Source organism: Hipposideros armiger, unplaced genomic scaffold (assembly GCF_001890085.2).
Source record: "Hipposideros armiger isolate ML-2016 unplaced genomic scaffold, ASM189008v1 scaffold_1139, whole genome shotgun sequence".
In the NCBI taxonomy this organism is placed as follows: domain Eukaryota; kingdom Metazoa; phylum Chordata; class Mammalia; order Chiroptera; family Hipposideridae; genus Hipposideros; species Hipposideros armiger.
Genome location: NW_017732489.1, coordinates 330757 through 356538, shown reverse-complemented (window position 1 = coordinate 356538; position 25782 = coordinate 330757). Strand labels below are relative to the sequence as shown.

The 25782-nt window shown below is 58.7% G+C and overlaps 1 protein-coding gene across 1 annotated transcript in view; it reads left to right on the top strand.

Moving 5' to 3' along the window:
* The window catches only part of LOC109376497 (obscurin), a gene marked incomplete at its 5' end in the record, with an annotated part of 89056 nt that extends 66750 nt beyond the window's left edge, over positions 1–22306 (top strand). Inside the window, 31 exons of the mRNA XM_019632423.1 lie at positions 501–609; positions 3634–3676; positions 6667–7787; positions 8032–8093; positions 8546–8708; positions 9607–9798; positions 10379–10493; positions 10788–10954; positions 11386–11498; positions 11652–11820; positions 11996–12077; positions 12527–12727; positions 13185–13245; positions 13709–13786; positions 14116–14288; positions 14430–14456; positions 15085–15237; positions 15311–15356; positions 15483–15560; positions 15935–17942; positions 18551–18628; positions 18933–19043; positions 19199–19366; positions 19729–19851; positions 20083–20253; positions 20490–20574; positions 20769–21008; positions 21158–21381; positions 21543–21618; positions 21752–21901; positions 22011–22306. Coding sequence (XP_019487968.1) covers positions 501–609; positions 3634–3676; positions 6667–7787; positions 8032–8093; positions 8546–8708; positions 9607–9798; positions 10379–10493; positions 10788–10954; positions 11386–11498; positions 11652–11820; positions 11996–12077; positions 12527–12727; positions 13185–13245; positions 13709–13786; positions 14116–14288; positions 14430–14456; positions 15085–15237; positions 15311–15356; positions 15483–15560; positions 15935–17942; positions 18551–18628; positions 18933–19043; positions 19199–19366; positions 19729–19851; positions 20083–20253; positions 20490–20574; positions 20769–21008; positions 21158–21381; positions 21543–21618; positions 21752–21901; positions 22011–22188 — 6765 coding nt within the window. The remainder of the gene's footprint in view (positions 1–500; positions 610–3633; positions 3677–6666; positions 7788–8031; positions 8094–8545; positions 8709–9606; positions 9799–10378; positions 10494–10787; positions 10955–11385; positions 11499–11651; positions 11821–11995; positions 12078–12526; positions 12728–13184; positions 13246–13708; positions 13787–14115; positions 14289–14429; positions 14457–15084; positions 15238–15310; positions 15357–15482; positions 15561–15934; positions 17943–18550; positions 18629–18932; positions 19044–19198; positions 19367–19728; positions 19852–20082; positions 20254–20489; positions 20575–20768; positions 21009–21157; positions 21382–21542; positions 21619–21751; positions 21902–22010) is intronic.
* Positions 22307–25782: the final 3476 nt, after the last annotated feature.

The window sequence follows — 25782 nt, the reverse complement described above, 5'->3', positions numbered from 1 at the left end:
TGATGAGAGAACAGGACTCCATAAGGGGATGCTGGGTGGCGTCTGCTCTGTCCTCCATGACCCAACGGGGCCCATGGTGGCCTGGGGAAGGTATGTGCCGGCTGTGGCTCTGCCAGGCTGCCAGCCTCCATGATGCTGCTGCCGGCCAGGTGGGGTCTGGCCTCCATGGCAGGTCCCAGGGAAGTAAATAGACCCAGATCAGCTTGGACCCAGTCTGTCCAATTGGGTCACTAGTGGATATGCATGGTCATTTAAATCAGTTAACTGTAGGTAAAGATTTGGTTCCATTTCAAGTTCTCAGGTCCCACAAAGCCATCCACCGCACAGGACAGTGCAGATAGAGTGTCCCCACCATCACAGGAGCTCCTGGGCTAGGCTGGAACCCTATGGCCAGACTCTAGGGTTCTGGGACACAGCTGGTGCGGGCCACCCATGTTCTAGCCAGGCCCACTGGGGAGCCACAGGCTCTAAGTGGTCTCTGCTGTCTGTCTGTCCTGCAGTTGGTGAACCGGCTGGGCTCGACGCGGGGTGGCGTGGAGCTGTCCCTACAGAGCCCAGCACTTCGGACCCAGGAAGAGCACTGCCAGGAGCGCATTGCTGTGGTGGAAGGTAGGTGCACCCATGAGGTCTCGGCCTAGCTGGACCCTCCATGCACCTGGGCAGGGTCTGGTGGGGGAAAGCCATCAAACTTTCCAATCAGGGCGTGCTCCTTGAAAGAGGGGCACTGAGGGCTGTGAAGGGGCTGCAGAGGCCCCAACTGGAGCACAGGCATGTGGGCAAGTGGAGGGTAGGCTGTGAACCCACAGCCCGGGAAAGGCTGCAGGGGTAACCCTGGAGTTGGGGGCCCAGTCCCTGCTTACCATCCTGGGGAATAACGAGTGTGTATAAAGGCTAGACCCAGGCATGGGCAGCTTGCCAGGCAGTGATCAGTGAGCCCTCTTGGGAGGGGTGGCAGGAACAGTAGGTGGGACAACTCCAGGGAAGAGGGGGCCACTGCCAAGTGCAGAATGCAGGCTGCTGGATTCCAGCTTGGCTCCCAGGAGAGTGAGCGAGCGTGTGTCAGGGGCCCCATGCCTCGGTACTGGGCGGGGCTGGCCTGGGGCTGCCCCTGGGGTCCTAGGGGTGGGGACCGGGCCGCAGAATGGGCCATATGAGGGACAGGTGTGCTCCTGGACTGGAGGTGAAGGGCAGCAAGATGCCTCACCCCACCATGCACGCCATGGCTTCAGAGTCCCAGCTGGGCCCATCTGGGGATGGCCAGATAGGGAAGCGGGCAACTGGCATCTGTCCTGGGTCTGCTCGGTCTAAGAGAGCAGCCTTAGGGGGCTTACAGGGCAGGCTGCCACCCCAGGGAGAGCTTCTCCCAGTCTGAGCTGTCCTACCTGGAAGGGGCTGTCTGGAGAGGCGATGAGCTTCCCATCCCTGGGGGACATGCAAACAGAGGCTGGGCCAGCGTCTGGTGGAGCAACTACCATAGTAGGACGAGTTGAAATACGTGTCCTCCCAAGTTCTGAAAGTTGGCTTCTGCACTTCTTGGGCCACTGGATCCAGTCCCCCAGGACCAGCATTTGGGGACCACCGTCCATCTGGGTCCTCACAGAATTGGGCCACCTAGTGCCCGCATTTTGGCCTCAGGGCCTCTGAGGCCTTCCAGGACCCACATGGAGACCCCTCCCTCCCTTGTGGGTAAGGGTCCTGTTCCTCATCCCCATGAGGGCTGCTGGCACTGGCCGAGCCAGTTCCCCCTGGAGGCCCCAGTGGTGTCTGCTGTCACCTCCACCTCCTGCAGCGAGGCGTCTCCTGGGGAGATGCTGATCAGGGGCCGCCGCATTCCTTCTTGGCTATTGACAAGTGTATCCTACAGAGCCATTCACTTCGTTGTCATTATGGATCTTTTTCTGTCAACGTCCCATGGCCATGGGGTCCAGAGGAGGGGCGGCCACTGGTGCCAGAAACAGTGTTGTGCCTCATGCGGGGAGAAGGCCGGTCCTCGCAGACCCTGGAGTTGGAGCCCGCCACCCCCCGCTTCCTAACCCTGTCCTGCTGCTTCATCTTTAACCCGGTGGCCTCGCAGCCAGCCGGCCTTGTGAGGTGGGCACTGGCCCCTCGCTTGTGAAACTGCGCTGGGCCGGGAGCCCTGCTTCGCACGGCTACACCCTTCCCATGGTTGCTAGTACTCACCGGGGCTTAGGGCCCATCAGGCAGCAGTTAGGTCAGGAACAAAGGTACCAGGAATGTAGCAGCCCAGGGTGCCGGCCACCACTCCCAAGGGCAGCAGGACAGGCCCCAGTCAGGAAGGATAAGAGACAAAGCCCTGGTTCCCCCACCGCTCTGCGCACAGGATCTGCCTGCAGGCCACCAACAGGCTGGTTCTCTCTGGCCCAGCTTAGTTTAAACACACAGGGCATTTTGGATGACCCCATTCTCTCCCAGAGGGCTGCCCTGTCTCCAGGAAGCAGTTTGCACAAACACACACATATACACATGCACATGCATCATAAATGTGGCTCCCTACTGCCACACAGACACAGCTAGTACATTGAATTCATTTTCACCTAATGGGAGACAAGTTTAAAATATCCTTGGTCGTCTAAGGGAAAGCCTTACTCTATGTGACACTGAAGCAAAGCAGAAAATCCCACAGACCAGAAGCCGGGAGGCTGTGTGCCCTGCGCCCCGCCACTCAACATTTCTGGGCCTCTCGCTCAGTTCCCTGCAGGTTGAGATGTGAGGATGCTAGCAGCCAGTGGAATGCTGCTGTCCGGGTGGGCAGGACTGGGTGGGACATCTGTGTGCCAAGCCTGACACTGCCCAGAAGCTGCAGAGAAAGAGGTCTCAAGACAGTTGGAAGTAGGTGCTGCCTGGTTCCAGACGAGTCCCATCCTGTCTCTGGGACTTGAGACCCCCATCACGGCCTGTCCTGGTGGCCCCAGGGAAGGGAAAGCTAGCTGCTCCTGTGGGAAGACCCAGGTTTCCCAGCTCACTTGGAGCTCAGAACCTTGCCCAGACATGCACAGGTTGCAACAGGACTTCATGGTCTCGTGCCACAGAGCTCAGAGGTGCCACATCCAGGACTCCTGTGTGCCTTTGGTCTTTAGGATCTTATTTTTTCCTTCCTTCCTTCCCCTTCCTTTCTTCCTTCCTTCCTCCCTCCCTCTCTTCCTTTTGTAAAATGAGTATCAGCATCCTGGTCCTAGTTTGGCTGCTGGCTCACTATGTAGCCGTAGGCCGTCCCTTCCCCCACTGTAGGTCTCAGTTTCTGTGTCTGAGAAATGAGACTTTAGGCCTGACAAATTCACAGGGCTCCCAGGGCACATGGCTGAAGGAGAAGCTGGGATTTCTATGTGGGCAGCCTTGGCACGGCCTTTCCTCACCCTGAAGCCCCTGCTAAACCCCCATGAGGGAAAGGGACCCTCAGATGGCACACATTGTTGTCATACCACTCAAGGCAGACATGATCACATTCACTTTAAAGATGAGGAGACAGCCATCACAGGGGCCCAGGGCCAGGCAGGGTTCAGATCCAGCGCTCCTAAGCTGAGCAGGTTACTCTACTGCCATGCCACTCAGAGAGCTCAGCCCCAAATGCTGGCTGAACTGTAACCCTCGCTGTTCCGACTGTTTTCTTTGTAGTCACCGAACAGGAGACTAAAGTCCCCAAGAAAACCGTCATCATGTAAGTGCAGGCGTGTTCCTAACCTTCCTTCTGACTGCAGTGGCCCCTGCATGCCCACTAACCCGTGGACCTTGACTGTGTGCCTGACCACCTGCTTGTCTGACTGCCTGTCCTCACAGCCTTCGCTTGCCACGCAGACTGCCAGCGCCTTATTCCCAGGGAATTCATCTTCCCCTGGGACCATGCTACCTTCACACTTCACAACTTTTCTTCCAGGGCCTCAGTGCCCCCTCCATTGCCTCACAGCCTCAGCAGGATATACTTACCCTGTCTCACGCAGGGCTTGGACCCAGTCACACCAGTGAGAGCAAATCTGGGCCTGAGATCTGTGTCTCACAGTGGACTAGAGGCAGAATTTTCCCCATCAATATCCTAGGATCTAGGGCATTGTCGTCCAGCAAAACTGCTGTAATGATGGAAATATTACACATTTACACTGCCTACTTCAGCAGCAGCCACTAGCTCCATGTGGCTAGTGAGCATTTAAAATATGTCTAGAGCAACTGAAGGACTGAATTTTAAATTTTATTTAATTTTCACTAATTGGAATTTAATTGAAATAGTGTAACCATAGCGGGGCCTTTAGAGGTCCTGGCTCCTCCCAGCTCTAGGGCCTTTAGAGGTCTCTAAGCCCAACCCTCACATTTGGAAGATAGGGAAACTGAAGTTCAGGGAAGAGAGGAGGGTTGCTCAGAGTGGTTCGTGATTGCAAGCCAGCCGAGAACCCATTTCCCTTGTGCCACACCCATTGTCCTTTTTCATCCTTCAGTGCCTTCAAAGCACATGGTTGTTGGTAATTAAATAACACAAGAGGTCCAAAGCTAGGTGAACCCACAGAAGGCAGGATTGGTTGTGACCTGGATAATCTGGGAGGACTTCCAATAGGAGGTGCATGTAGGTGGGTGTGGTGGAAGAGCTTGCAAAAGCCAGGAGGCAAGGAAGACTATGGTTTCCTAAGGCCAGGTGCCTGAGAAGCTCCAGGATGGGCAACCTCTTAGATCCCCATTGGCCTCAGACCTCTTAAGGGGACTGCAGTTGGTCACGTTGTTGGAGAATCCCATTTTCGGACATTTGATAAGACCCTGGACTAACTCTTCCTTGACTTCCCTCCTCCCCCAAAGCAAGTTGCCACTCCACAATAGATGGGGCTGCCTGGGGCAACAGTGAGCACCCCATCCCTGGAGGCATGTAATTATGGAGGAGCTTTACACAGATCAACTCAACATTTCATCCATGAGGGGAGCATTGTTACACTATGGATGACAAATGGAGGAGCAGAGAGATGGGGCCCGGCAGCCCTATGGGGGAGGCATCTGAGAGGACGCCTACCTATGGGAGGCTGGACGAAGTGACTCCCGAAGGCATCCTGAAGTCCAGTATAATTCCAGGCTGAGGGAGGTAGTGACCCTGACCCTGTAAGGAAGAGTGTACCGCCTCAGTTTAAGGACCCGAGAGGCAGCTGCCTGGCACAGCATCCCCACCAAGGGCACAGTGCACAGTGAGTGGTTCTTGGGAGCCAGGGGTACCAGAAGGAGGCCACCTGGCAGCCCCACATGCTGTACCAATGGCCTCAAAACAGGATGCCCACATGCTCTCATAGGGACAGCAGTGAGCCCACCATGGGGGGGAGGGACACTTAGGAGTGATCCAGCTTTCCAGTTCCACCTGATTCACTGTTCTGTCTCAGTGAATTGAGCAGCATGAGGCCAGCAGGCGGGGCCCGACCCAGGTTCCCCTGACATTCGGGCAGGCTCCACCGAGGGACATGCTTAATGCCCTTGAGCCTAGGTGTGAGGCAAGAAGTCAGGCCTGTGGCCCTGAGTAGGCCACATCTCCAAGCCCCAGTGAAGTGGAGAGAGCATTTCCCCTTTGCCAGGTGAGGGTGGGAGGAGCCAGGACCTCTAATTGCTCTGCACCCTGAGGTGAGACCACATATCTCTGGGCCCATGCTTGGGACTAACTGCTCCTGGATGGAGCCCTGAGGTAGACAAAAGCAGAGCTGTAGAGAGATAATGCCTTAGTCATGGCAGGCAGCTGGCAACATCTCTGAGTTGTCACTGCCTGTACGCCAAGTCCCTCTGCCTGAGCCCAAGAGGAAATGCAGGTCCCAGGGCCCAGGAGAGCTATGTTACTCAGTCCGTTCCAACTCATTTCACCCTCAGCACCCAGCCAGGTCAAGGACGCTGGGTGGAAGAGGACAAGCTGGCAGACTGGTCTTGGCCCTGGGCAAGTTTTGCACCTTTTTCAGCCTTGCCCACCCCTATAAAACGGGGTCAGGCCTACCACCCAGGGCTGCTGCAGAGTCCCTAGCCAGCACTCCATGTATACCCACAAATGCCTTGAGTTTCTGCCTCATCTTTTCTCCCCCCTCCCCAGTTTCTCCAGGAAGGAGAAAGACTTATCTGAGGTCACAAAGCCTGTGACAGCTGAGCCACACCCAGGGCCAGCTGTCCTTGCCTAGCGCCACCCCCCCAGACCGAGAGGCCAGGAGCACAGGCTGTGGGTATGTGCCTGACCTCTGAGAGCTCACTGGGGCACTCCCACCTCCCTCCCTCCCATGATACAAAGCACAAAACACTGGTGGGATGAACAAGGACTGTGTTCCCTGCACCCCATCCATTAGCTCTGTGAGGAAGCCTGCATCTTCAAAATTAGATAGTTATGAACAGAGAGGGGAGACTGGTCCACAGGGACATACCAAACTGGACTTGGTCTGCATGTTGGAGGCACCTGTGTGATGTCACAATGCCTCAACTCTTCTTTTGAGGTCTGCATACCGGAGTCTAAGGTTGGCCAGATGAGGCTTTGTGCTGTGTTTTTTCTTTGGTTCTCTGGCTGGGGGTTCCAGAGATTGGGCTCAAACGCATGTGTAGGAATTTGTGCAATTTCACCATTTACTTGCTTGTACACTAACCTGATCTCGCACCAACTCTGCATGTGCTGATGGCTGCGGGTCTCTGTGCCATCTCCTCTCGGCCCCCTCCCCGCAGAGAGGAGACCATCACCACCGTGGTGAAGAGCCCCCGTGGCCGCCGCCGGTCCCCCAGCAAGTCTCCCTCCCGCTCGCCCTCCCGCCGCCCAGCCAGCCCATCCAGGGCAGGCCTGCTGGCCCCAGAGCTGTATTCGCCGGGGGTTGGTCAGCCCCGAAGGCCCACGGCGGAGCCAGGCTGGAGGCCCACTGTGCCCACACTGTACGTGACGGAGCCCGGGGCCCACATGCCAGCCATGTCCAGGGGCACTGGGCCCCCGCCCAAGTGGGTAGAGGTCGAGGAGACCATCGAAGTCCGGGTGAAGAAAACAGGCTCAAGGGGTGTGTCTCCAGCCAGAGAGGTGCCTGGCAACTCGGCAGGGCTTCTCTTCATGTTGCCTGGCGGGACCCCCAAAGGAGACCCCAACACGAACAACTCCAACAACAAGCTGCTGGCCCAGGAGCCCACAGCCCAGGGCAGAGCTGTAGGCAGCGTTGGTGAACCCCTCATCTTCCATGTGGATGCCGGGCCAGAGACCTCTGAGCTGTCCCCTTCGGGGGCTGCTGAAGAAGAGGGCCTCCTGGAGGAGGAGGGGAGCAGTGCTCACCTGAGGGAGGAGCCCCTCGGCGCCCATAATCTTTGGGACCGTGACCCCAAGATCCTCAAGCACGATGGCCGGGTGTTGACACTGGCAGACCTGGAGGATTACGTGCCCCAGGAAGGGGAGAACTTCGGCTGTGGGAGCCCCATGCCCAGTGCTTCCGACGACCCGCCCTGTGAAGTCTCAGTGCTCCAGAGAGAGATCAGCGAACCCACTGTGGGGCGGCCCATCCTGCTCAACGTGGGGCTCCCACCAGCCCCCCAAATCCCACCAGGCTTCTTCAGCTGCCTCCCCAGGAAGGCAGCTCGGCCAGGGCCCCAGGTCCTTGGCCCCTCAGTCTCCTGTGTGCGGGAAGCTCGGGCTGGAGGCACTGCGTCCTGGAAGCCATCCTTCTGCACCGGGGTCCAGCGTTCTTCAGACAGTGGCCAGAGCAGCTTCAAAACAGAGGTTTCCACCCAGACAGTCAGCTTTGGGACAGTGGGTGAGCAGGTCACCCTGCACATCCGGCCGGATGAGGACGACTGCTCCAGCCCCTCCCAGGGCTGAGGCTGAAACCATGGGGGTGCAGGCAGCTGGGGGTTGAAGCAGGGCCAGAACACCCCTGAGACATCTGCTGTGGCTGCACGACCAACAGTAAAAGGGCATGGCCTTGGGGCTTAGGACCCTACCTGACACCAGCACCTACCTCCTTTGCAGCTGCCCTGGGTTTTGGGGCTAGGCTCAGGAGAGAGGCCCAAAGCCGGCACCTGGGACACACGTTCTCTGACCCTCCCCTCACTCCCCAGCAACTCAGGGCTCCAGCTGCCCATCCTCCTGCCCAGCCAGCACTTCCTACCTCACAGGGCGGGTTCTTCAGCTGAGGACACTGTGTGAAGGGCTGTAATCTGGACTACCAAAAGTGCTGGCAGAGCCACTGGTACACTAGCTCTGGGCCGATCCTCGCCTCTGTTTATGGCAGCATAGCCCCGCCTCATACCCAGTCTGCCCCCACCTTCTCTGTGGGGGCTCCCCCAAGGCCACATCTTCCCCATGGACACTTTTCTTAGCCTCCAGGAGGCCCACGGGGGCTCACTCTGCAGACCTTCCAGGCCTTTCCTATAGGGTTGGCCAGGGTCTGTTGGTAGGAAGCAGACCCCATCAGTTGACCCCGTGATAATAAACCGGCTCCCACACTCCCTGTGTTCTGCTCCTTCTTGATTCTCTGGCAACTCAGGCAGGAGGGATCTCTAGACCTGACCTGGGGGGACAACGAGTGGGCAGTCATTGGTGGGTCCTGGCCTGTCCTGGATCCCTGGGTAGAAGCAGGGCAGCTCGCCTGACCACCCTGCTCACACACAGGCTCGGGAGCTGGTCACAGGTGCACATGGTGTGACCACCCCTAGTGGTTGTTCTCAGCCTGCCACCAGTGAGCAGGCCTTCCTGCCTCCTGTGCAGTGGGCTGTTGTCAGGACAGACAAGGCAGGTGTGTTGGGGCGGGGGCGGCAGGGAGTGGGTCCTGTTGACTTTTTTGGTATGGGGAAGGACAGGGTGGATGCCCTAACGATGGAGAAGGTTCTGGTGCAGGAGAGGGCTCTAGGCAGGGGGACCTGCAGGGAACAGAGCAGTGGGCATTCCTGGGGACACTTATGAGGCCACAGTGTTGCTGCCTGGGGCTGGCAGCCAGGTGGATGGGTCTGCACAGGGGATGAGGACAGGGAGCTAACAAGGAAGGGTCTGGAAGTTCCCTGGGAGGGGGAAGTTTCATGGGAGGCCAGGGCAGGGGCCAGTGGCCTGGGTCAGGCCAGGCTGCATTAGGAAGGAAGGGCGGATCAGATCTCGGGTGGAAGGGAGAATGCTGCTGGGCTAGGGGCAGGGGCTGCCATGGGAGAGCAGGAAGGGAGCCCACACCCCTTAAAACCCCAGGCCCCTGATTCAGCAACAGGATGTTTGCAGACTTCCCTAGAGCATGGAGCTAGGTCCACTGGGCCTGGGGTCTGGAGTGGGCCACAGGGAAGCCAGCCTAGGATAAAGGGATGGGATGAGCTGAAACTGAGGGGCAGACAGGGCAGAGTGGGTATCCAGACCCAGCTGTCCCTGAGTCGATTGATGTTCTCCTGAAGGTATCTGGGCACTAGCTTAGGGTTGGTGGGGCTCTGTGCTCACTGCCCTGAGCACCGTCTCCCTGGCACAGTCCCCAGGCCCCTTTTTCTCTGAGACTTCCACCTCCCACAGCTCCTGAGAGAGGAGTGGTGGGCGGGTGGGTAGGGAAGCCGGGATTGGCTCACCTGGGCATCTCTGAGGACTGGGATGGGCTTCCTGGAGCCCCCTCCCTGGGACCAGGTCGCCCCTCATCCCTACACGCTGACCCACTTCTCCCACAGATGCTGCCGTTCCACCCCCAGTGGCCCTGGAGCAAGCGAACCAGCAGATCATGCCTGTCCCGATGACACTGGTGGGCCCTGAGGCTCCAGTACCCTCTTCAGGGCACCAAGCCAGCCCCAGTCCTGGGGAACCGCCGGCACACCAGGAGTCCAGTCCCCAGCCCCCAGGCACTGAGGTTGTGGAGGAATCTGGTGAGGCTCAATGATGGGCTGACTGTAAAGTACTACCTGTTTCCAGACTCCTCCTCCCCGCGCTGACTCCAACCTTGGTCACAGTGTGTGCCCCATGGGAGTGAACCGGCAGAACCCTAGGGACATCCTGATGGTTCCATGTACTGGGGGCCCTGAGCAAGACCTACCCCTCTCTCAGCCTATCACCCCATCTGTGAAACTAGGCAGGGGGTGGCTCCTGCACAGGCGAGGAGGAAGGGGGAAGTAAGGGAGGAAGAGGAGGGAGAGGAGGAGAGGAGAGGGGAAGAGGGAGGAGCCACGCCTTGCCCTGATAGATGAGACCCCCACGGATGCTGCCGCAGTGCTCCTCCCCCAGAGGCTGCAGCATCCCACTGCAGGACCCGGGGTGGGGTTGTGGCCCCAGGCTAGGGATTAGGACTAGAGGAGGGTGCCCTGGCAGAGGTGCGCATGCACAGCAGGAGCCCAGGATTTGGGGGCACCCCTGCTGTCTGTGCTTCCACCCTCTGGGTCCTGGAGGGCGACGCGGAGGGCCTGTCGTGAGGAACAGCCCTCAGCCCCATCCTGGGCTCCATCTCACTAGGCCCCGGCCTCCCACCAGCCGAGCCTGGGAAGGTGCCACAGCCCCTACCCCATGCGAGCTGGGAGCAGAACTTGGGGCTCCCCACTGTGGCTCAGGGACGCATCGTGCCCATAAGGTAACCTTCCCTTCCCGACATTCTGGGCGGGCAGTCCACTAGGGGACATCCAGGGGCAGGGCAGGAGGAGTATGGGGTGGGCTCACAGCATGGGTGCTCCTTGTCAGCCCCACCACAGCCGAAGGGCAACGCAGGAAGCAGGGGCTGCCCTTGAGCAAGAGGTATGGGGGAGCCCCTCTACACCTAGGGCTGGGTCCCTGTCTGTACATCTCCTCCCAAGCAGTCTGGTGCAATCCCCTGGTGGGGGTGGGGCAGGGACCCCCATCTTACTATGAGGCTCTTGTCCACCCCCAGAAGTGGAGTGGTGGAGCAGACAACTCACCCCATGCACTGCTCCAGGGTGGAGGACGCAGCCTGGCCAGGGACAGGGGCCACAGAGCTCTGGGATGTCCAAAGCCACGTGTTCACAGAGACCACGCACCGGACATACGTGTACCAAGCCAGCGACTCGGATGCCGCAAGTAGGCTATATGTGCGCCCTGGGGCAGGGGGGACACTTGCATTGAAGGGCCATCTGGCATGTGCCAGCCCTGCTGTGGCCAGCCCCTGCTGCCCGGTCCTTGCATCCCCTCAGAGGGACTTCATTAGGAGGGGAAGGAGGGAAGCCAGCCAGGCTCTCCACAACCCGAGTTACCATGCTCTGCGTAACTTGTGTTTGGAGAGCTGTGGTCCAAGCAAGACAGACAGTGGTTGGACAGAAAAAAACACTTCCTAACCATGGGGCCTGGGCAGAGTCAGGAGGGGGTCACCTTCACTTGGAAAGCAGGTGGGCTCTGTCACCCTAGGGTGCATCTCAGGGCTTTGCTGTTTACCTGAGGCGCCAGGCAGGCTCCAGCTCACAGACTCATTGCAGTCTGGGCTCCTCCCCACGGGCTCCCTCCCCCATCCCCAGGACCGCCATCCATGCAGGTCACCATCGAGGATGTGCAGGCACAGAGGGGCAGCACTGCGCAGTTCCAGGCAGTCATTGAGGGCAACCCGCAGCCCACGGTGACCTGGTACAAGGTAGGGGCAGGCGCAGATGGGGGACCCTGTGCTGGGAGGGACACTGTGTGAAATCCCCACCAGACACGGCATGGCACTCACTGAAAGTGCGGTGGACCATGGCGCCCGGTCCCTGGGATAGGCTGATGGCTGGCCCACTTCCTGTGCCTCCAGGACAGCGTCCAGCTGGTGGATGGCGTCCGGCTCAGTCAGCAGCAGGAAGGGACCACCTACTCCCTGGTGCTGAGGAACGTGGACCAGCAAGATGCCGGTGTCTACACCTGCCTGGCCCAAAACGCTGGCGGCCAGGTGCTGTGCAAGGCGGAGCTGCTGGTGCCTGGGGGTGAGTTGGAGGACCCCGCCCAGGCTCTGGTGCCGGCTCCACGCGGGCATGGGGTCTTGAGGGCTCCCAGAAGCTCGGGCACAGGAAGCTGCCCCCGCGGGCACTACAAAGTGGGGGGACGGGGGCGAATGGTCATCTTTGTCCACACCAACGGCTGATCACTCCCTCACTGTAGGGGTCAGTGAGCCGGACTTGGAGAAGCAAAGCTATCGCAGGAAACTGCTCTCCTTCTACGACGTCAAGGAGGAAATTGGGAGGTATTGTCCCCAACCCCGCCACTCGGAACTCCGGCCTCCTGGAGTCTCTCCAACCTGTAGCCCTCCCCCCCACACACACACAGACCCCAGGGTCCCCAACCCGGGAGCCCCCAACACTCAGGAGCCCCGCCCTCCAGCCCCCGCACTTTGGAGCCCCAGTCACCCTGGAATCCCCGCCTCCTGGGAATCCCACCTCTCCGGAGCCACCCTCCCAGTGCCCGTTTGACCCCGGGAACCCCGCCCATCCCCCCAGCTTCTGCTTTCCCAGAACCCTCGCCTCTCAGGAATCCTGCCCGCCCAGCAACTCCGCCCCTCGAGAGCTCCGGCCCACTGGACGGCCCCAACCCCCACCTCCATCCCGTCCCTCTGGGCCTCCGGTCCCCCATCTACCCTCCTCTCTCCCCAGGAGTCCTGTCTCAAACATTCAGCGTGGTCTCCCCTCTTCCCAGGGGCGTGTTCGGCTTCGTGAAGAGGGTGCAGCATAAGGGCAATCAGATGTCCTGCGCCGCCAAGTTCATTCCCCTTCGGAGCAGGACGCGTGCCCAGGCGTACCGCGAGCGCGACGTGCTGGCCGCGCTGAGCCACCCACTGGTCACCGCGCTGCTGGACCAGTTCGAGACCCGCAAGACCCTCATCCTCGTCCTGGAGCTGTATCCCGCTTTCAAACCTAAGGGCTCAAAACGTGCCTGGGCTGGGCCCTTCCCGCGCTACACATGGCCTCTCCAGCAGGAGGTCGGAGTGCTCCAGGGAGAGGCACACCCCTTCCCCACCCGCTCTGGATCTCACCCTACAACTCTGCCTGACTGCAAGTGTCTGGGTGTAATGCATGCTCACTATACCCCCACCTCTCTGAGTCAGAGGTCCCCCGGCCCTGCAGGGTGGTGGTGGTGGTGGTGCTTTGTGCAGAGGGGAGAGGAGCCTCCACTCCAATTCTGCTGCTGGCCAGTGGTCTCAGCCTTTCTCTGCAGGGTCCGTGTCCCACCCACCCTCCTCAACCCTAAGGACCCACCTCCCCAGCATGGAACCCCCATCCCACCCCAAGATAAAACTTGGGTATTGGACCAGGTGGGTTCCAGAGCCCAGAGCTTTCCTTGACCTGAGCCCCAGGTGCTCATCGGAGGAGCTACTGGACCGCTTGTTTAAGAAGAGCGTGGTGACAGAGGCTGAGGTGACAACAGGCCTGCATGCACCCCATGCCCAGACCACCTATCCCAGCAGATACAGCTTCCCCCCTAACAAAGCTCAGAGATCTTTTGTAGATCCCCAGGGCTTCACGGGGTGTCACAGCACCCCAGTCAGCTCTCAAAGCTCTCCCAGATCCAGGCTCTCACCACTTCCCCCTCCCTGCCAGGACCTGGCCAATGGGCCAGCCCTCACCTGCTCCTGAGACATCATGATTCCTGCTTTGCTCAGGCCACTCCACACACCCAAACCCTCCCCACCTTCAGGCCCAGAGGAATCCCTGGCCTTGGGGCTTGTGGGATCTAGGAGGGTTTGTACATAACTTGTCCATGGACCATCCCAGGCCCCGAGAGGGAGTGGAGGCATAGGTATAAACAGGGCAGGGAGGGAAAGGATGGAGCATTTGAGACTGGCTGTCTTACCTGAGTGCCAGGCCTTTGCCACAACAGGTGAAGGTCTATATCCAGCAGCTGGTGGAAGGGCTGCACTACCTGCACACCCATGGCATTCTCCACCTGGATATAAAGGTACTTGCCCCCCCCCCATCCCAGGGAGGGGCAGGTGGGAGACTGGAGTATGCAGGCTGGGAAGGCACAGGCCCACCACTTCCAGCTTCTCTGTCAGGACTTGCTCATTTTGGGGGATGGGGAGCTCACTACCTTTCTGGCAGCCCCTTCAGGTGATGTGGCTGATAGAGTGGAGACTGTCCCTAAATGGTACTGAAACCTGCCCCCAGGGCAGCCCACTGCCCTCCGCTGGCCCCACCATCTCCATGGGACAGCCTTGAGTGTCCCCTCAGGCATGGCAGCCCCAGGAGTCACTTCCTTAGCGTGTGGCCTCACCCACTCCCCAACAGCCCCCCAACATCCTGATGGTGCATCCTGCTCGGGAAGACATTAAAATCTGCGACTTCGGCTTTGCCCAACATATAACCCCTGGGGAGCCACAGTACAGCAAGTACGGGTCCCCTGAGTTTGTGTCCCCTGAGGTCATTGAGCAGACGCCGGTGAACGAGGCCTCTGACATCTGGTAAGTGATGGGCCCCAGGGATGCAGTCCCCACGCCAGCTTACTTACTCTCTGCCTCCCCACCTCTCTTGGCACTCACCCCCCAAACCCCTCACCTGTGGGCCAGGCCTGGAGTGACTCACTGCTGGTTTTTTTCCCACAGGGCCATGGGGGTCATCTCCTACCTCAGGTGAGCAGACCTCAGGCCCCATCAGCTGCTTCCCTGGAAGCCAACCTGACTCCTCCCTGCAGGTCCATGGGGGGGCCACACTTACCACTGGCCTACCCCAGATCAGAGACCCAAGACCCAGGGGGCAGCTATTTTGGGGACAACCAGCTCTGATAAGAGGTTTCTGCCGAGCACTTTTCACACATACACCGTCCCAGAGGAGTTCTGTAGGTCACTTGGCACCGCACTGTTTCCCCAAAGGGTCTGCTGGTTTATCCAGGGGCCACTCAATACAGTTACTGCTGCCCTGAGGACACTACTGGTGTAGACTGAGCCTGGATCTCCTCTACAGGTGGAGCCCTGCTCCCCACTTCAGGATAAGCCTGGTGCCCACCCCAGGCTGAGCCCCAGATCCTCATCTCAGTCTAAGCTCAGATCCCCATTCCAGGCTGAGCCTGGATCTCTGGGCACACCTGAGACACTTGCTGGAACTCTCAGCGCTGGGTGGGAGTGGCACTGAGATCATCCCCCAGTTAGGGCTCCCCCCACCAACACCATGAGACCCAGAGCTCCCTGTCCTGGTGAACTGCCTCCATGGACACAGAAACTGGGGACCATGTCTGAGGGCAGAACCTCCCTGTGCTTTCAGCCTGACCTGCTCATCGCCGTTTGCTGGTGAGAGTGACCGGGCGACCCTCCTCAACGTGTTGGAGGGGCGGGTGTCCTGGAGCAGCCCTATGGCTGTGCACCTCAGCCAGGATGCCCAGGACTTTATTAAGGCCGCCCTGCAGAGGGCCCCAGGGTGAGTGCACATGCCCTCCCCCACCCCATTGCCAACTGAACCCTGGTCTGAGCTCACCTTCCTCTCTCACCAGAGCCCGTCCCAGTGCAGCCCAGTGCCTCACCCACCCCTGGTTCCTGGTGAGTAGGCTGAATCAGGCAGGCGTGGCACACAGGGAGGGAAACAGACCAAGAGGGATGGGACTATCTGACCACAGGGAGCACCAGGGTCTCCCCTGACGTGTCTTTCTCATGTGGGCCCTGCAGAAGTCGGTGCCGGCAGAGGAGGCTCACTTCATCAACACCAAGCAGCTGAAGTTCCTCCTGGCCCGCAGCCGCTGGCAGGTGAGCCAAGGCCCCGTGAGGGGGCACGGGGAGGAGGGGCTGACAGAGGGCATGGCAGGGGTGAGCACACACGGACCTGGAGGCCAGGAAACAAGGCCTGGCTGGCTGTGCGCCCTGTCTGGCCCGGTAGAGCAGGGAAGCAGGGGCTGGGTGTCTTTCCCTTGGTGTCTGTACTCCCTGAGCTGACGGGATGGGTAGGGCTGTGTGGAACATGCTATGTTCCAGCCAGGAGGGAACACAATGACAGAGCCCTGGGGTGCCGGAGCAAGGATGGGGCTTAACGCCCTCCATCTCCTGGGTACCCCCTCTGGGCACACCACGAGCCGGAAAGCAGCGGGTACCTGGTTGACGCCCCCTGTACCCCGCACCCCCAGCGCTCCTTAATGAGTTACAAGTCCATCCTGGTGATGCGCTCCATCCCAGAGCTGCTCCAGGGCCCACCGGACAGCCCATCTCTTGGAGTGGCCCGGCACCTGCGCAGTGACACCAGCGCCTCGTCCAGCAGCTCCTCCTCTTCTGACAATGAGCTGGCACCCTTTGCTCGGGCCAGGTCGCTACCGCCCTCCCCAGTGACCCACTCCCCGCTTCTGCACCCACGGGGCTTCCTGCGGCCTTCAGCCAGTCTCCCAGAGGAAGCCGAGTCCTGTCCGTCAGTTGAAGCCGCGCCTCCGCCCACATCACCCAAGGGCGCAGAGCCACCAGCCTCCCCAGGCTGCATACCCCGGCAGAGCGTCATCCGCAGCTTGTTCTACCAGCAGGCAGGCGAGGGCCCAGAGCAGCATGGGGGCCCGGCCACAGGCAGCAGGAGGCACCCAGTGCGCCGGCGGCACCTGCTCAAGGGCGGCTACTTTGCGGGCGCCCTACCTGGTCTGCGTGAGCCGCTGCTAGAACATCGTGCACTGGAGGAGGAGGCTGCCCGGGAGGAGCAGGCTGCCCTGATGGCCAAAATGCCCTCCTTCGAGACCGCCCTGCAGCTGCCTGGCACTAGCTCCCGCGGAGGCCCCGGCAGAAGCCACTCCCTGGACCTCGACCAGCTACGTTCAGCCAGCCCCTCCACAGAGGCTTGCCATGAGGGACAATGTCCCACCCCTGCCCACTCAGGCCTCCAGGCGGCCCCAGGGGAGTGCAAGCCCAGAGAGGTCTCAGATGCCATGGAGACAGAGCAAACAGTGGAGTCCCAGCAGGAGCTGAGACTGTTTCCATCCATTGGTGGTGACCCAGGCTTTACTGAGCAAGAGGGGTTGTCCCAGAACAGCTGTGGGAAGCTGCAGGCGTCTTTCTGTCATCCACAGCGGGGTCCTGCCCCCCAGGAAAGCTATGCCCCCTCCTCAGCTGTTGCACCCCAAGCTCCTAGCTCCTTTCCTCCAGGGCACTGCCCAGAGGCCCTTTTGGCACCCCCAAACCTCTTCCTCTCTGGGGAGCTCCAGGCTTCCTTCTCACCAGCCCAAGCAAGCCCACAGCCAGGCTCTGAGAGGGGGCTGGAGACCACTCCTCTCCCCAGGAGGCCCAGACCCCCCAGCTCCCCAGGGCCATCCTCACTGGCAGACACAGAGCCTAGCCCCTCCCTGGACACCAAGGACCTGGTCCAGGAGACAGAGGGCCCATCTGAGTCTCAGGAGCAGGCGACCTCATGGCAGTTCTCCCTGGGGTACAGAGGGGGCTACGCCGGGGTGGCTGGCTATGGCACCTTCGCCTTCGGTGGGGATGCAGGAGGCATGCTGGGACAGGGGCCCCTGTGGGCCAGGATGGCCTGGGCCACCTCTCAGTCATTGGAGGAACAGGATGAGGCAAGGGCCCAAATCCCACCCCCTAAGGCCAGTGTGGCACCCCTGCCCAAGGGCAGCAGGGTTCCCCCAAGGGCCTCTCCAGAGTTGACCTCGTGGGAAGACTTTAGTGGGGGCTCCCAGGTGTCTCTGGTACAGATCCAGGACCTATCAGGGGACACAGAGGCTGCTGATACTGTGTCCCTGGATATATCAGAAGTGGAGCCTGCCTATCTCAACCTATCAGACCTGTATGACATCAAGTATCTTCCCTTTGAGTTCATGATCTTCAGGAAGGTCCCTAAGCCAGAGCCACCACCCTCCCTTGCATCGGAGGCCGGGGAGGAGCTGGCCGAGCTCCCAGAAACTGCGTGGCCCTGGCCAGGCATGCTGGGCCTGCCTGCTGGCCTGGAGATCACAGAGGAGCCGGAGGACATGGAGGCTTTGCTTGGGAAGGCGGGGAGCAGCAGGAAGCACAAATGGTCATCCCCCTCCAGGGGCCTTCTGCGCTTCCCAGGGAGGCAGGTGCTGCTGGAGGAGCCTGCCGAGCTGGGGCTATGCCAGAGGGTGAAGGCCTCAGTGGCCCACATCTCCCGCCTCCTGAGGGGCAGGCCTGAAGGTGACTCCCCCGCCCACCAAGGCTTTTTGACTCAGCCAGGCATCCCTGTTCTGCACCTTGGGGCATCTTGCACTCACATCCAGGAGCCCACCTAAAGCAGGAAGTGCCGCCCCCCACCCCCAACACTCCCCTTCCCATTTTGGTTCTGCTCACACCCCAGGCACACAGAGCCCTCTGTTCCCAAGGTCATCTTCCCAGCCTCATCCCGTCCCCAAGTGCATCTAAGACCTAGAGTTGGGACCTGGAGAAGCTTCAGGGGTTACACTCCTGTAAAGAGGATTGAACAGGGCTAGCTAGCCTTCATGACCCAGACCATCCCCAGCCCCAGATCTTGGCTAGGCCTCCCCAGGCACCTGTGCCCCCAAGCTGCTGGCCTTACCTGTCCAAGGTGCCCCCGATCAGGATGGGCCAATGCTGATGGGGTAAGGAGGGGGTGGTCTCCACAGCAGATGTAGTTCATTTCCAACAAAGGCCCCTAAAATAAAGGCTTTTCTGCTACATGGGGATCTGGCAGTGGGTGGCAGGTGGCCCTGGAGTCATCCTCCCATGCTCCTGGTGGCAGTGCCAGGCTCTTGGCATGACTCCCCATGGCCCTGTCTTCCCTGCAGGTTTGGAGGAGGGACCCCCCAGGAAGAAAGCAGGCCTAGCTTCCTTCCAGCTGTCAGGCCTGAAGAGCAGAGACCAAGGTGGGCACGCTACCTGGGGCTAAGAACCCCGGCTATCCAGGGGACCTGGCTGTGGGGTGGGGGAGCCCCTCCACAGTGACCAGGCCAGCACGGGGGGCAAGCTCACACACAGAGGGGCTATCCACATGGGGAGCTCCAGTTCCCTGGCTGTCGGGACTGAGCAGTCCTGGAAGCCTTCCTGAAGGAGGTGCTGGTGTTGAAGATGAGCCTATGCGGATGGGCTCCTCTCCAGTATTCCTTCCTCTGGGTCATGCTCTCAAGCTGGGGATTACCTCTATAGGCTCACCCCACCTCCCTTCCACAGCACCATCCTTCCTAAGAGAGCTTGCTGACGAGACAGTGGTTCTGGGCCAGTCTGTGACTCTCGCCTGCCAGGTGTCAGCCCAGCCAGCTGCACAGGCCACCTGGAATAAAGGTAAGGAGCAATCCTGGTGGTGGGGAGGTGGGGACAGGACAGCAGGGGATGCTCCTTGAGGGCATGGCTCTCAACATACAGAGAGAAACTGAAGCCCAGACAGGGTGAGAGGGCCTGGGTGTTCAGAGCCGCCCCTGGCCCACTCTGTTCTGCAGACGGGGTCCTTCTGGAGAGCAGCAGCCGCCTCCTCATCTCCTCCACGCTCAAGAACTTCCACCTTCTGACCATCCTGGTGGTGACTGCTGAGGACCTAGGCATATACACGTGTAGTGTGCGCAATGCATTGGGCATGGCAGCCACCACGGCTGTCCTACGGCAGGCAGGTGCGTGGGCCTCTCCAGGCCCTCTCAAGTGGGACCAGGAAGAGGGGTCATGCCAGGCCATCGCCTCCTCCCAGAGGTTTCCAAGGGGGCCTGCAGGCCTAGCTCTTGGAACCCTGGCCTGATCCCCAGAGGGGGCTGGCTCTCAGGTGGCCAATCTGCTCTGGGGTGGGAGTGGGGCCTTCAAGCAAGGGCCACCCACTTCCAGGAGAGGTACTGGGTCCCTCTTCCAGGCAGCACTGGAACGGGACCCCTGAATCAATGGGACCAGGGGAGAGAGGGCCTGGCAGCAGGGGCAGGGGCTCAGAGCTGCATGGGTGGCCCCTGGGAGCCCAGCTTAGAGCCCTGACTGTGGGGCCTTGCAGAGCGACCCTCGTCCTCCCCACGCCCAGACATCGGGGAGGTATATGCAGATGGGGTGCTGCTGGTCTGGAAGCCAGTGGAATCCTATGGCCCCGTGACCTACATCGTGCAGTGTAGCCTAGAAGGTAGGCCTGCCCCTGTGCCCTTGCCTCCTGGGTGGACCTGTGGCCAGTGGAGGGATCCAGGAGGCAGCTGGGCCCCTCTGTATCCCTGAGCGCCCTTGCGGGAAGCATTGGCCCCTTCTTTGCTCCTGGGCAAACTCCCTTGGGAAGGGATCTCTCCCTACCACCATTCCCCCAGCCCCATGGTGGAGTGGGGAGGACTGGGGCTGCCCCTCACCCGCTCTGTGTGCCCAGGTGGCAGCTGGAGTACGCTGGCCTCAGACATCTTTGATTGTTGCTACCTGGTCAGCAAGCTTTCGAGGGGCGGCATGTATACTTTCCGGACTGCGTGCGTCAGCAAGGCGGGCATGGGCCCCTACAGCAGCCCCTCAGAGCAGGTCCTCCTGGGAGGGCCCAGCCACCTGGGTGAGCCTCTGCAGGGCCTGGCGGGTGGCGGTGGTCCTTCCAGAATTGCCCTGCCACTTCACCAAAACATACACTCACTGGGGAGGTTTGTTCAGGTCCAAGGAATGAGAGGCCAAGTGTGGGTTCAAAGAGGGGCACCTTGTCAGGGTGCCAGGGAAAGGGTGACTGGAGACAAGGTTGGGGGAGCTGGAGCTGCGGGGGGAGGGGGGGACAGTCACTGTCTTCCTTTCCCACAGCCTCTGAGGAGGAGAGTGGCCCTGCAAAGCCTGCCCAGCCCCTCCCCAGCACGCAGACCTTCACCTTCCAGACACAGATCCGAAGGTGCTGTAGTCTCCCCCAACCATGGGCTCTGAATGTTCTCACCATCCTGCTCCCCTGCATCTGTACCCCCTCCTCCCCCCCAGGGGGGTTCCTCCCTGAAGCTCTGAGAATGGGAAGGGGCTGCAGGAGGGCGCATGGGGGTGGGGCTGGGGCGGGAGGGGCCCTCACAAGCCTGGTTGGTGTTTCCTTACCAGGGGTCGCTTCAGCGTGGTGCGGCAGTGCCGGGAGAAGGCCAGCGGACGCATGCTGGCCGCCAAGATTGTCCCCTACCGCCCCGAGGACAGGACTGCCGTGCTGCGCGAATACGAGGCACTCAAGGGCCTGCGCCACCCGCACCTGGCTCAGCTGCAGGCTGCCTACCTCAGCCCCCGGCACCTGGTCCTCATTTTGGAGCTGTGCTCTGGCCCGGAGCTGCTCCCCTGCCTGGCGGAGAGGTGAGGCGCCTCCTGGCCTGGATGCAGGACTGGGGAAGGGGGAGCAGGCAGGCGGTTTACCTCCCGTCCTGCCTCCACCGGCAGGCCCGCGTGGGAGGGGGTCCCAGCGGAGACGGGGACAGAGTCGAGCTCTTCCCCATGTGCCCCAGGGCCTCCTACTCGGAATCCGAGGTGAAGGACTACCTGTGGCAAATGCTGAGCGCCGCCCAGTACCTGCACGCGCAGCGCATCCTGCACCTGGACCTCAGGTCCGAGAACATGATTGTCACCGAGTACAACCTGCTGAAGGTGGTCGACTTGGGTAACGCCCAGAGCCTCGCCCAAGAGAGGGTCCTGCCCACCGAGAGGTTCAAGGACTACCTGGAGACCATGGGTGCGCTGGGCACAGACACGCGATCTGACCTGGGAGAGGGTGGGCCAGGAGCAAGCCCCTCCCCCAGTTCTGCCTCCTGCCCCTTCCACTGCGGCCACCCAGCCATTCACCTGTGTTCCCCACCTCCACACCCCACCCCCACCCCCTCCCTTATCCCCCAGCTCCAGAGCTCCTGGAAGGCCAGGGTGCTGTCCCGCAGACGGACATCTGGGCCATCGGCGTGACAGCGTTCATCATGTGAGTCCTCCGCGCGGGGGTGGGGTGTGGGGCAGGAGGGCAGGCTGGGATCCATGAGGGTGACCCCAGGTCTCCGTGTCCTCCATCCACCTGAGGATGACCTGGATCCCCTGAACCCTCCCCACCCGCGCAGGCTGAGCGGCGAGTACCCGGTGAGCAGCGAGGGAACGCGCGACCTGCAGAAAGGCCTACGGAAGGGGCTAATCCTGCTGAGCCGCTGCTACGCGGGGCTATCCGGTGGCGCTGTGGCCTTCCTTCAGAGCACGCTGTGCGCGTACCCCTGGTAAGGTGGTCCGTTCTCCGCCCCGCCCACCCCCTTCCGCCCTGCACCACCCAATCCCGGCTCCCAGAGCGGGGCTGACACCACCCCCACCCTACCCTCCATGCTTCAGGGGCCGGCCGTGCGCGTCCAGCTGCTTGCAGTGCCCATGGCTGACTGAGGAGGGCCCAGCCAGCTTCCAGCCCTCAGCCGTGACCTTCCCCACTGCGCGGCTGCGCGCCTTTGTGCGCGAGCGTGAGAAGAGGCGGGCGCTGCTGTACAAGAAGCACAACCTGGTCCAGGTGCACTGAGTGCCTGGCCCTGCGGCTGGTGTGTGTGGAGGGCTGCCCTGCTGGGCTGCACCCCTGGCCTCCCCTCGGGACTCGCAGTATATGCACAGACACGCCAATAAAAACCAGAACAGCATGAGGCATCTTGTGTTTCAGCTTTGTTTTGGAAAGTGGGGAGAGGGCCCTGCACTTTCCTGGGGTCTGGGGGGCTGTCCAGGTAGAACTGCCCTTCCCTGTGGACTGGGTAGAAAGTGAAGCTCCTGACTCATGGAGCAGAGGAGCCTATCAGGGCAGTCTCTCTTGGGGTACCCAGCTTCCAAACAGAAGTCCCTCCATTCTAGGCAAACTGGCACAGTTGGGCCCTCAGCCTCATCCCACCTGGCATCTTCTGAGGCATCTCCACTGGGGCTCCTGAGCTCCGAGGTGCGTAGATTGAAAGCCACTAGCCTGGTCCCTATGGTCTCCTTCCTGGCCTGGTCCTTTGGAGGCCTCCAGGAACGGCCGCTGCAGTCCTTTTTCCATCTCAGGCAGGAGCCTGGTGAAGGACCAGCCAGGCCACCCAGGGGGAGGTGACAGGTAGGATCCAAGCTAGGGAAGGCGTCGGAGGCTAAGCCACAGTCGCTTCTCCCCCATCCGGCTCCTAGGGGATGTTCCTGATGCTCACAAGGGAAGTCCTGTTTGGGAAAAGCGATCGGTCCTGAGGTTGAATGAGCACGTGCTGCCTGGTTTCATCTCCACCAGCTCTCACTCCAGCTGCTGTTGGGAATGGTCTCCCGCCAACACTATCCCCTTCAAGGACAGTCCACTGTACCCAGGAACTATCTCTGAGCTCTCTGCTGAGGAGCCCTTCCACAGGGCACCTGCGTGTAACCCTGGCCACTCCTCTTCAGTCGCACAGTGAGCACACTTCCAGTCTCAGCCCTCGAGGTGCCCTATGACACCTGTGTCTGAGCCCAGTCCTTCCTCTCCATCACACGCTCGCCCAGCCCCAGCGGGCCATGTCCACAGCAAGCCTGGCTCTGTATGTTGGGACCAGGTGAGACTTAGCTCTTTGTTTTTGGAGGACGTATTTCTTTGGTAACCTCCTCTGTGCTGTGTGCTGGGATGACATGCCCTGTCTAAGCCTTTTGATATCAAACTCTGCAGGATGGGCCGAGCTCCGCCTCTGACACTGATAGACACTTGCTGGGGCTGCACAGAGGCAATGCCTTGTCCAGATCCTCAGGAGCCCCACTTTCCTGGGTCTGTGCTGATGCTGGCCTTGCTTTCCTGCAAGCCCAGCTCTCCTTGTGTGCTCTGCCCTTTACTCTGTGCGAGTGTTTCTCCTGATGTGAAGCGGCTGCCTCCTCACAGCCCTGCTTAGGACTTGCCCTCCTTGACCTCGTATAGCGTGATCCATGCCACATCATCACTCTGCCATGACATGACTCTCCTCCCGTCTCACTCAGGTGGACCTCTTCCCAGACTAAACCCTGCCTGAGAAACCCACTCAGCCCCAAAGTACCTCCATTTATGTGTTATGAGTATTTTATTGACAACTTGTTTCTAAAGATCAAATCAAATGCACTGCATTTTTTAACAGTTGTATCATGTTTTTTTCAATTAAGCTTTTATTTTGAGATCATTGCTGAATCACATGGAATTGAAAGAAATAATACAGAGAGAGCCCATGTACCACTTAGCCAGTTTCTCCAAAGGTAATATTTTGCAAAACTCTAGTATGATATGACAGCCAGGATAGCGAGTGACACAGTCAAGCTACAGAACATCTGTATCATTATGCAGATCCCTCGTGTGACCCTCCCCGCTCCTTCCCACCCTTAACAGTTTTTAACCCTGCCAAACAACAATCTGTCTCACATTTATATACTTTCATCACTTTAAGAATGTTATATAAATAAAGTAATCCTGTATGTAACATTTTGAGATTGGCTTTTTTCACTCAGCATAATCCTCTGGCAATTCATGAATGTGGTTACATATGTCAACGGGTCATGCCTTTTTATCAGTGTGTAACATTCACGATGTGGGTGCACCTTGATTTGTCTAGTCATTCACCCACTGAAGGGTATTTGGGTCATTCCAGTTCGGGGCTATTTCAGGTAAAGCTGCTCTAAAAATTTGTGCACAGATCTCTGTGTGAACATAAGTCTGTTACTCTCGGACAAACGCCGGGGGTGCACCTGCTGCCAAATGCTGTAGTTCCATTTGCCATCTGTGTCTCCTCTGGGTGAAATGTGTGTGCACGGCTTTTGCCCATTTTATAATTGGGTTGCTTGTTTACTTACTGGTGAGTTTTGAGAGTTCTGTACGTGTTCTGGATACTAGTCCTTTGTCAGATATGTGGCTCACAAATATTTCCCCCCATTTTGTACCTGTCTTTTCATCCTCTTAGCAGGGTGTTTCGAAGAGCAAAGGTTTTACTACAATTATTTGTAGTAAAACACATATAACACAAAATTTACCACTTTTAAGTGTAAAGTTCGGTATTGTTAATTATATGCACATTGTTGTGCAACCATAACCACCAGCTATTTCCAGAACTTTCTCAACTTGCAAAACTAAAATTCTGTGCCCATTAAACAACAATTTCCCACTTCTCCTGCTTCCCAGCCCCTGGCAACTGCCATTCTACTTTCTGTTTCTATGAATTTGTTTACCCTAGGCACCTCATATAAATGGAATCATACTGTATCTTTTTGTGTCTGGCTTATTTCATTTAACATAATGTCCCCAAAGTTCATCCGCACTGCAGCGTGTGTGAAAATGTCCTTCCTTTTTCAGGCTGACTAATACCCCATTGCATGTATAGACCACATTTGTTTATCCATTCATCTGTCAGTGGACTTTTGAGATACTTCCACTTCAAGAAACTATTGTGAATAATGCTGCAGTGAACATAGGTGTGCAGATATCTCTTTGAGGTCTTGCTGTAAATTCTTTTGGGTGCATATCCAAACGTGGGATTTTTGGATAACATGGTAATTTTATTTTTAATTTTTTGAGAAACTACCACACTGTTTTCCATAGTGGCTGCACCATTTTACATTCCCACTAACAAAGTATAAGGGTTCCTAATTCTGCACATCCATCGATATTTATTACTTTCTTTTTTTTTAATGGTAGCCATCCTGTTGATTGTGAGGTGGTATTTTACTGTGGTTTTGATTTGCATTTCCCTAATGATTAGTGAAGTTGAGCATCTTTTCATATATTTGTTGGTCTTTTGTATATCTTCTTTGGAAAAATGTCTATTCAAGTCCTTCGTCCATTTTCTAATTGGGTTATTTTTGTTGTTATTTTTGCTGAGTTGTAGGAGTTCTTTATCTATTCTGGATATTAACTTCTCAAAAATATAATTTTCCCCCTTCCATAGGATGTCTTTTCACTTTGTTGATTTTGTCCTTTGATGGAAAGAAGTTTTTAATTTTTTAAAAAATTGTATTGTTAGTTTCAGGTGTACAGAACAATGCAATAGTTATCTTTTTCACCCTCACAAAGTAACAACCCCCTCCCCCCATCTACTGCCCTCCCACCCCCGATATCATGCTTATCTATTACAATTCCATTGACTCCATTCCCACTCTCTACTCCATGTCCCGTGACTATATGTAT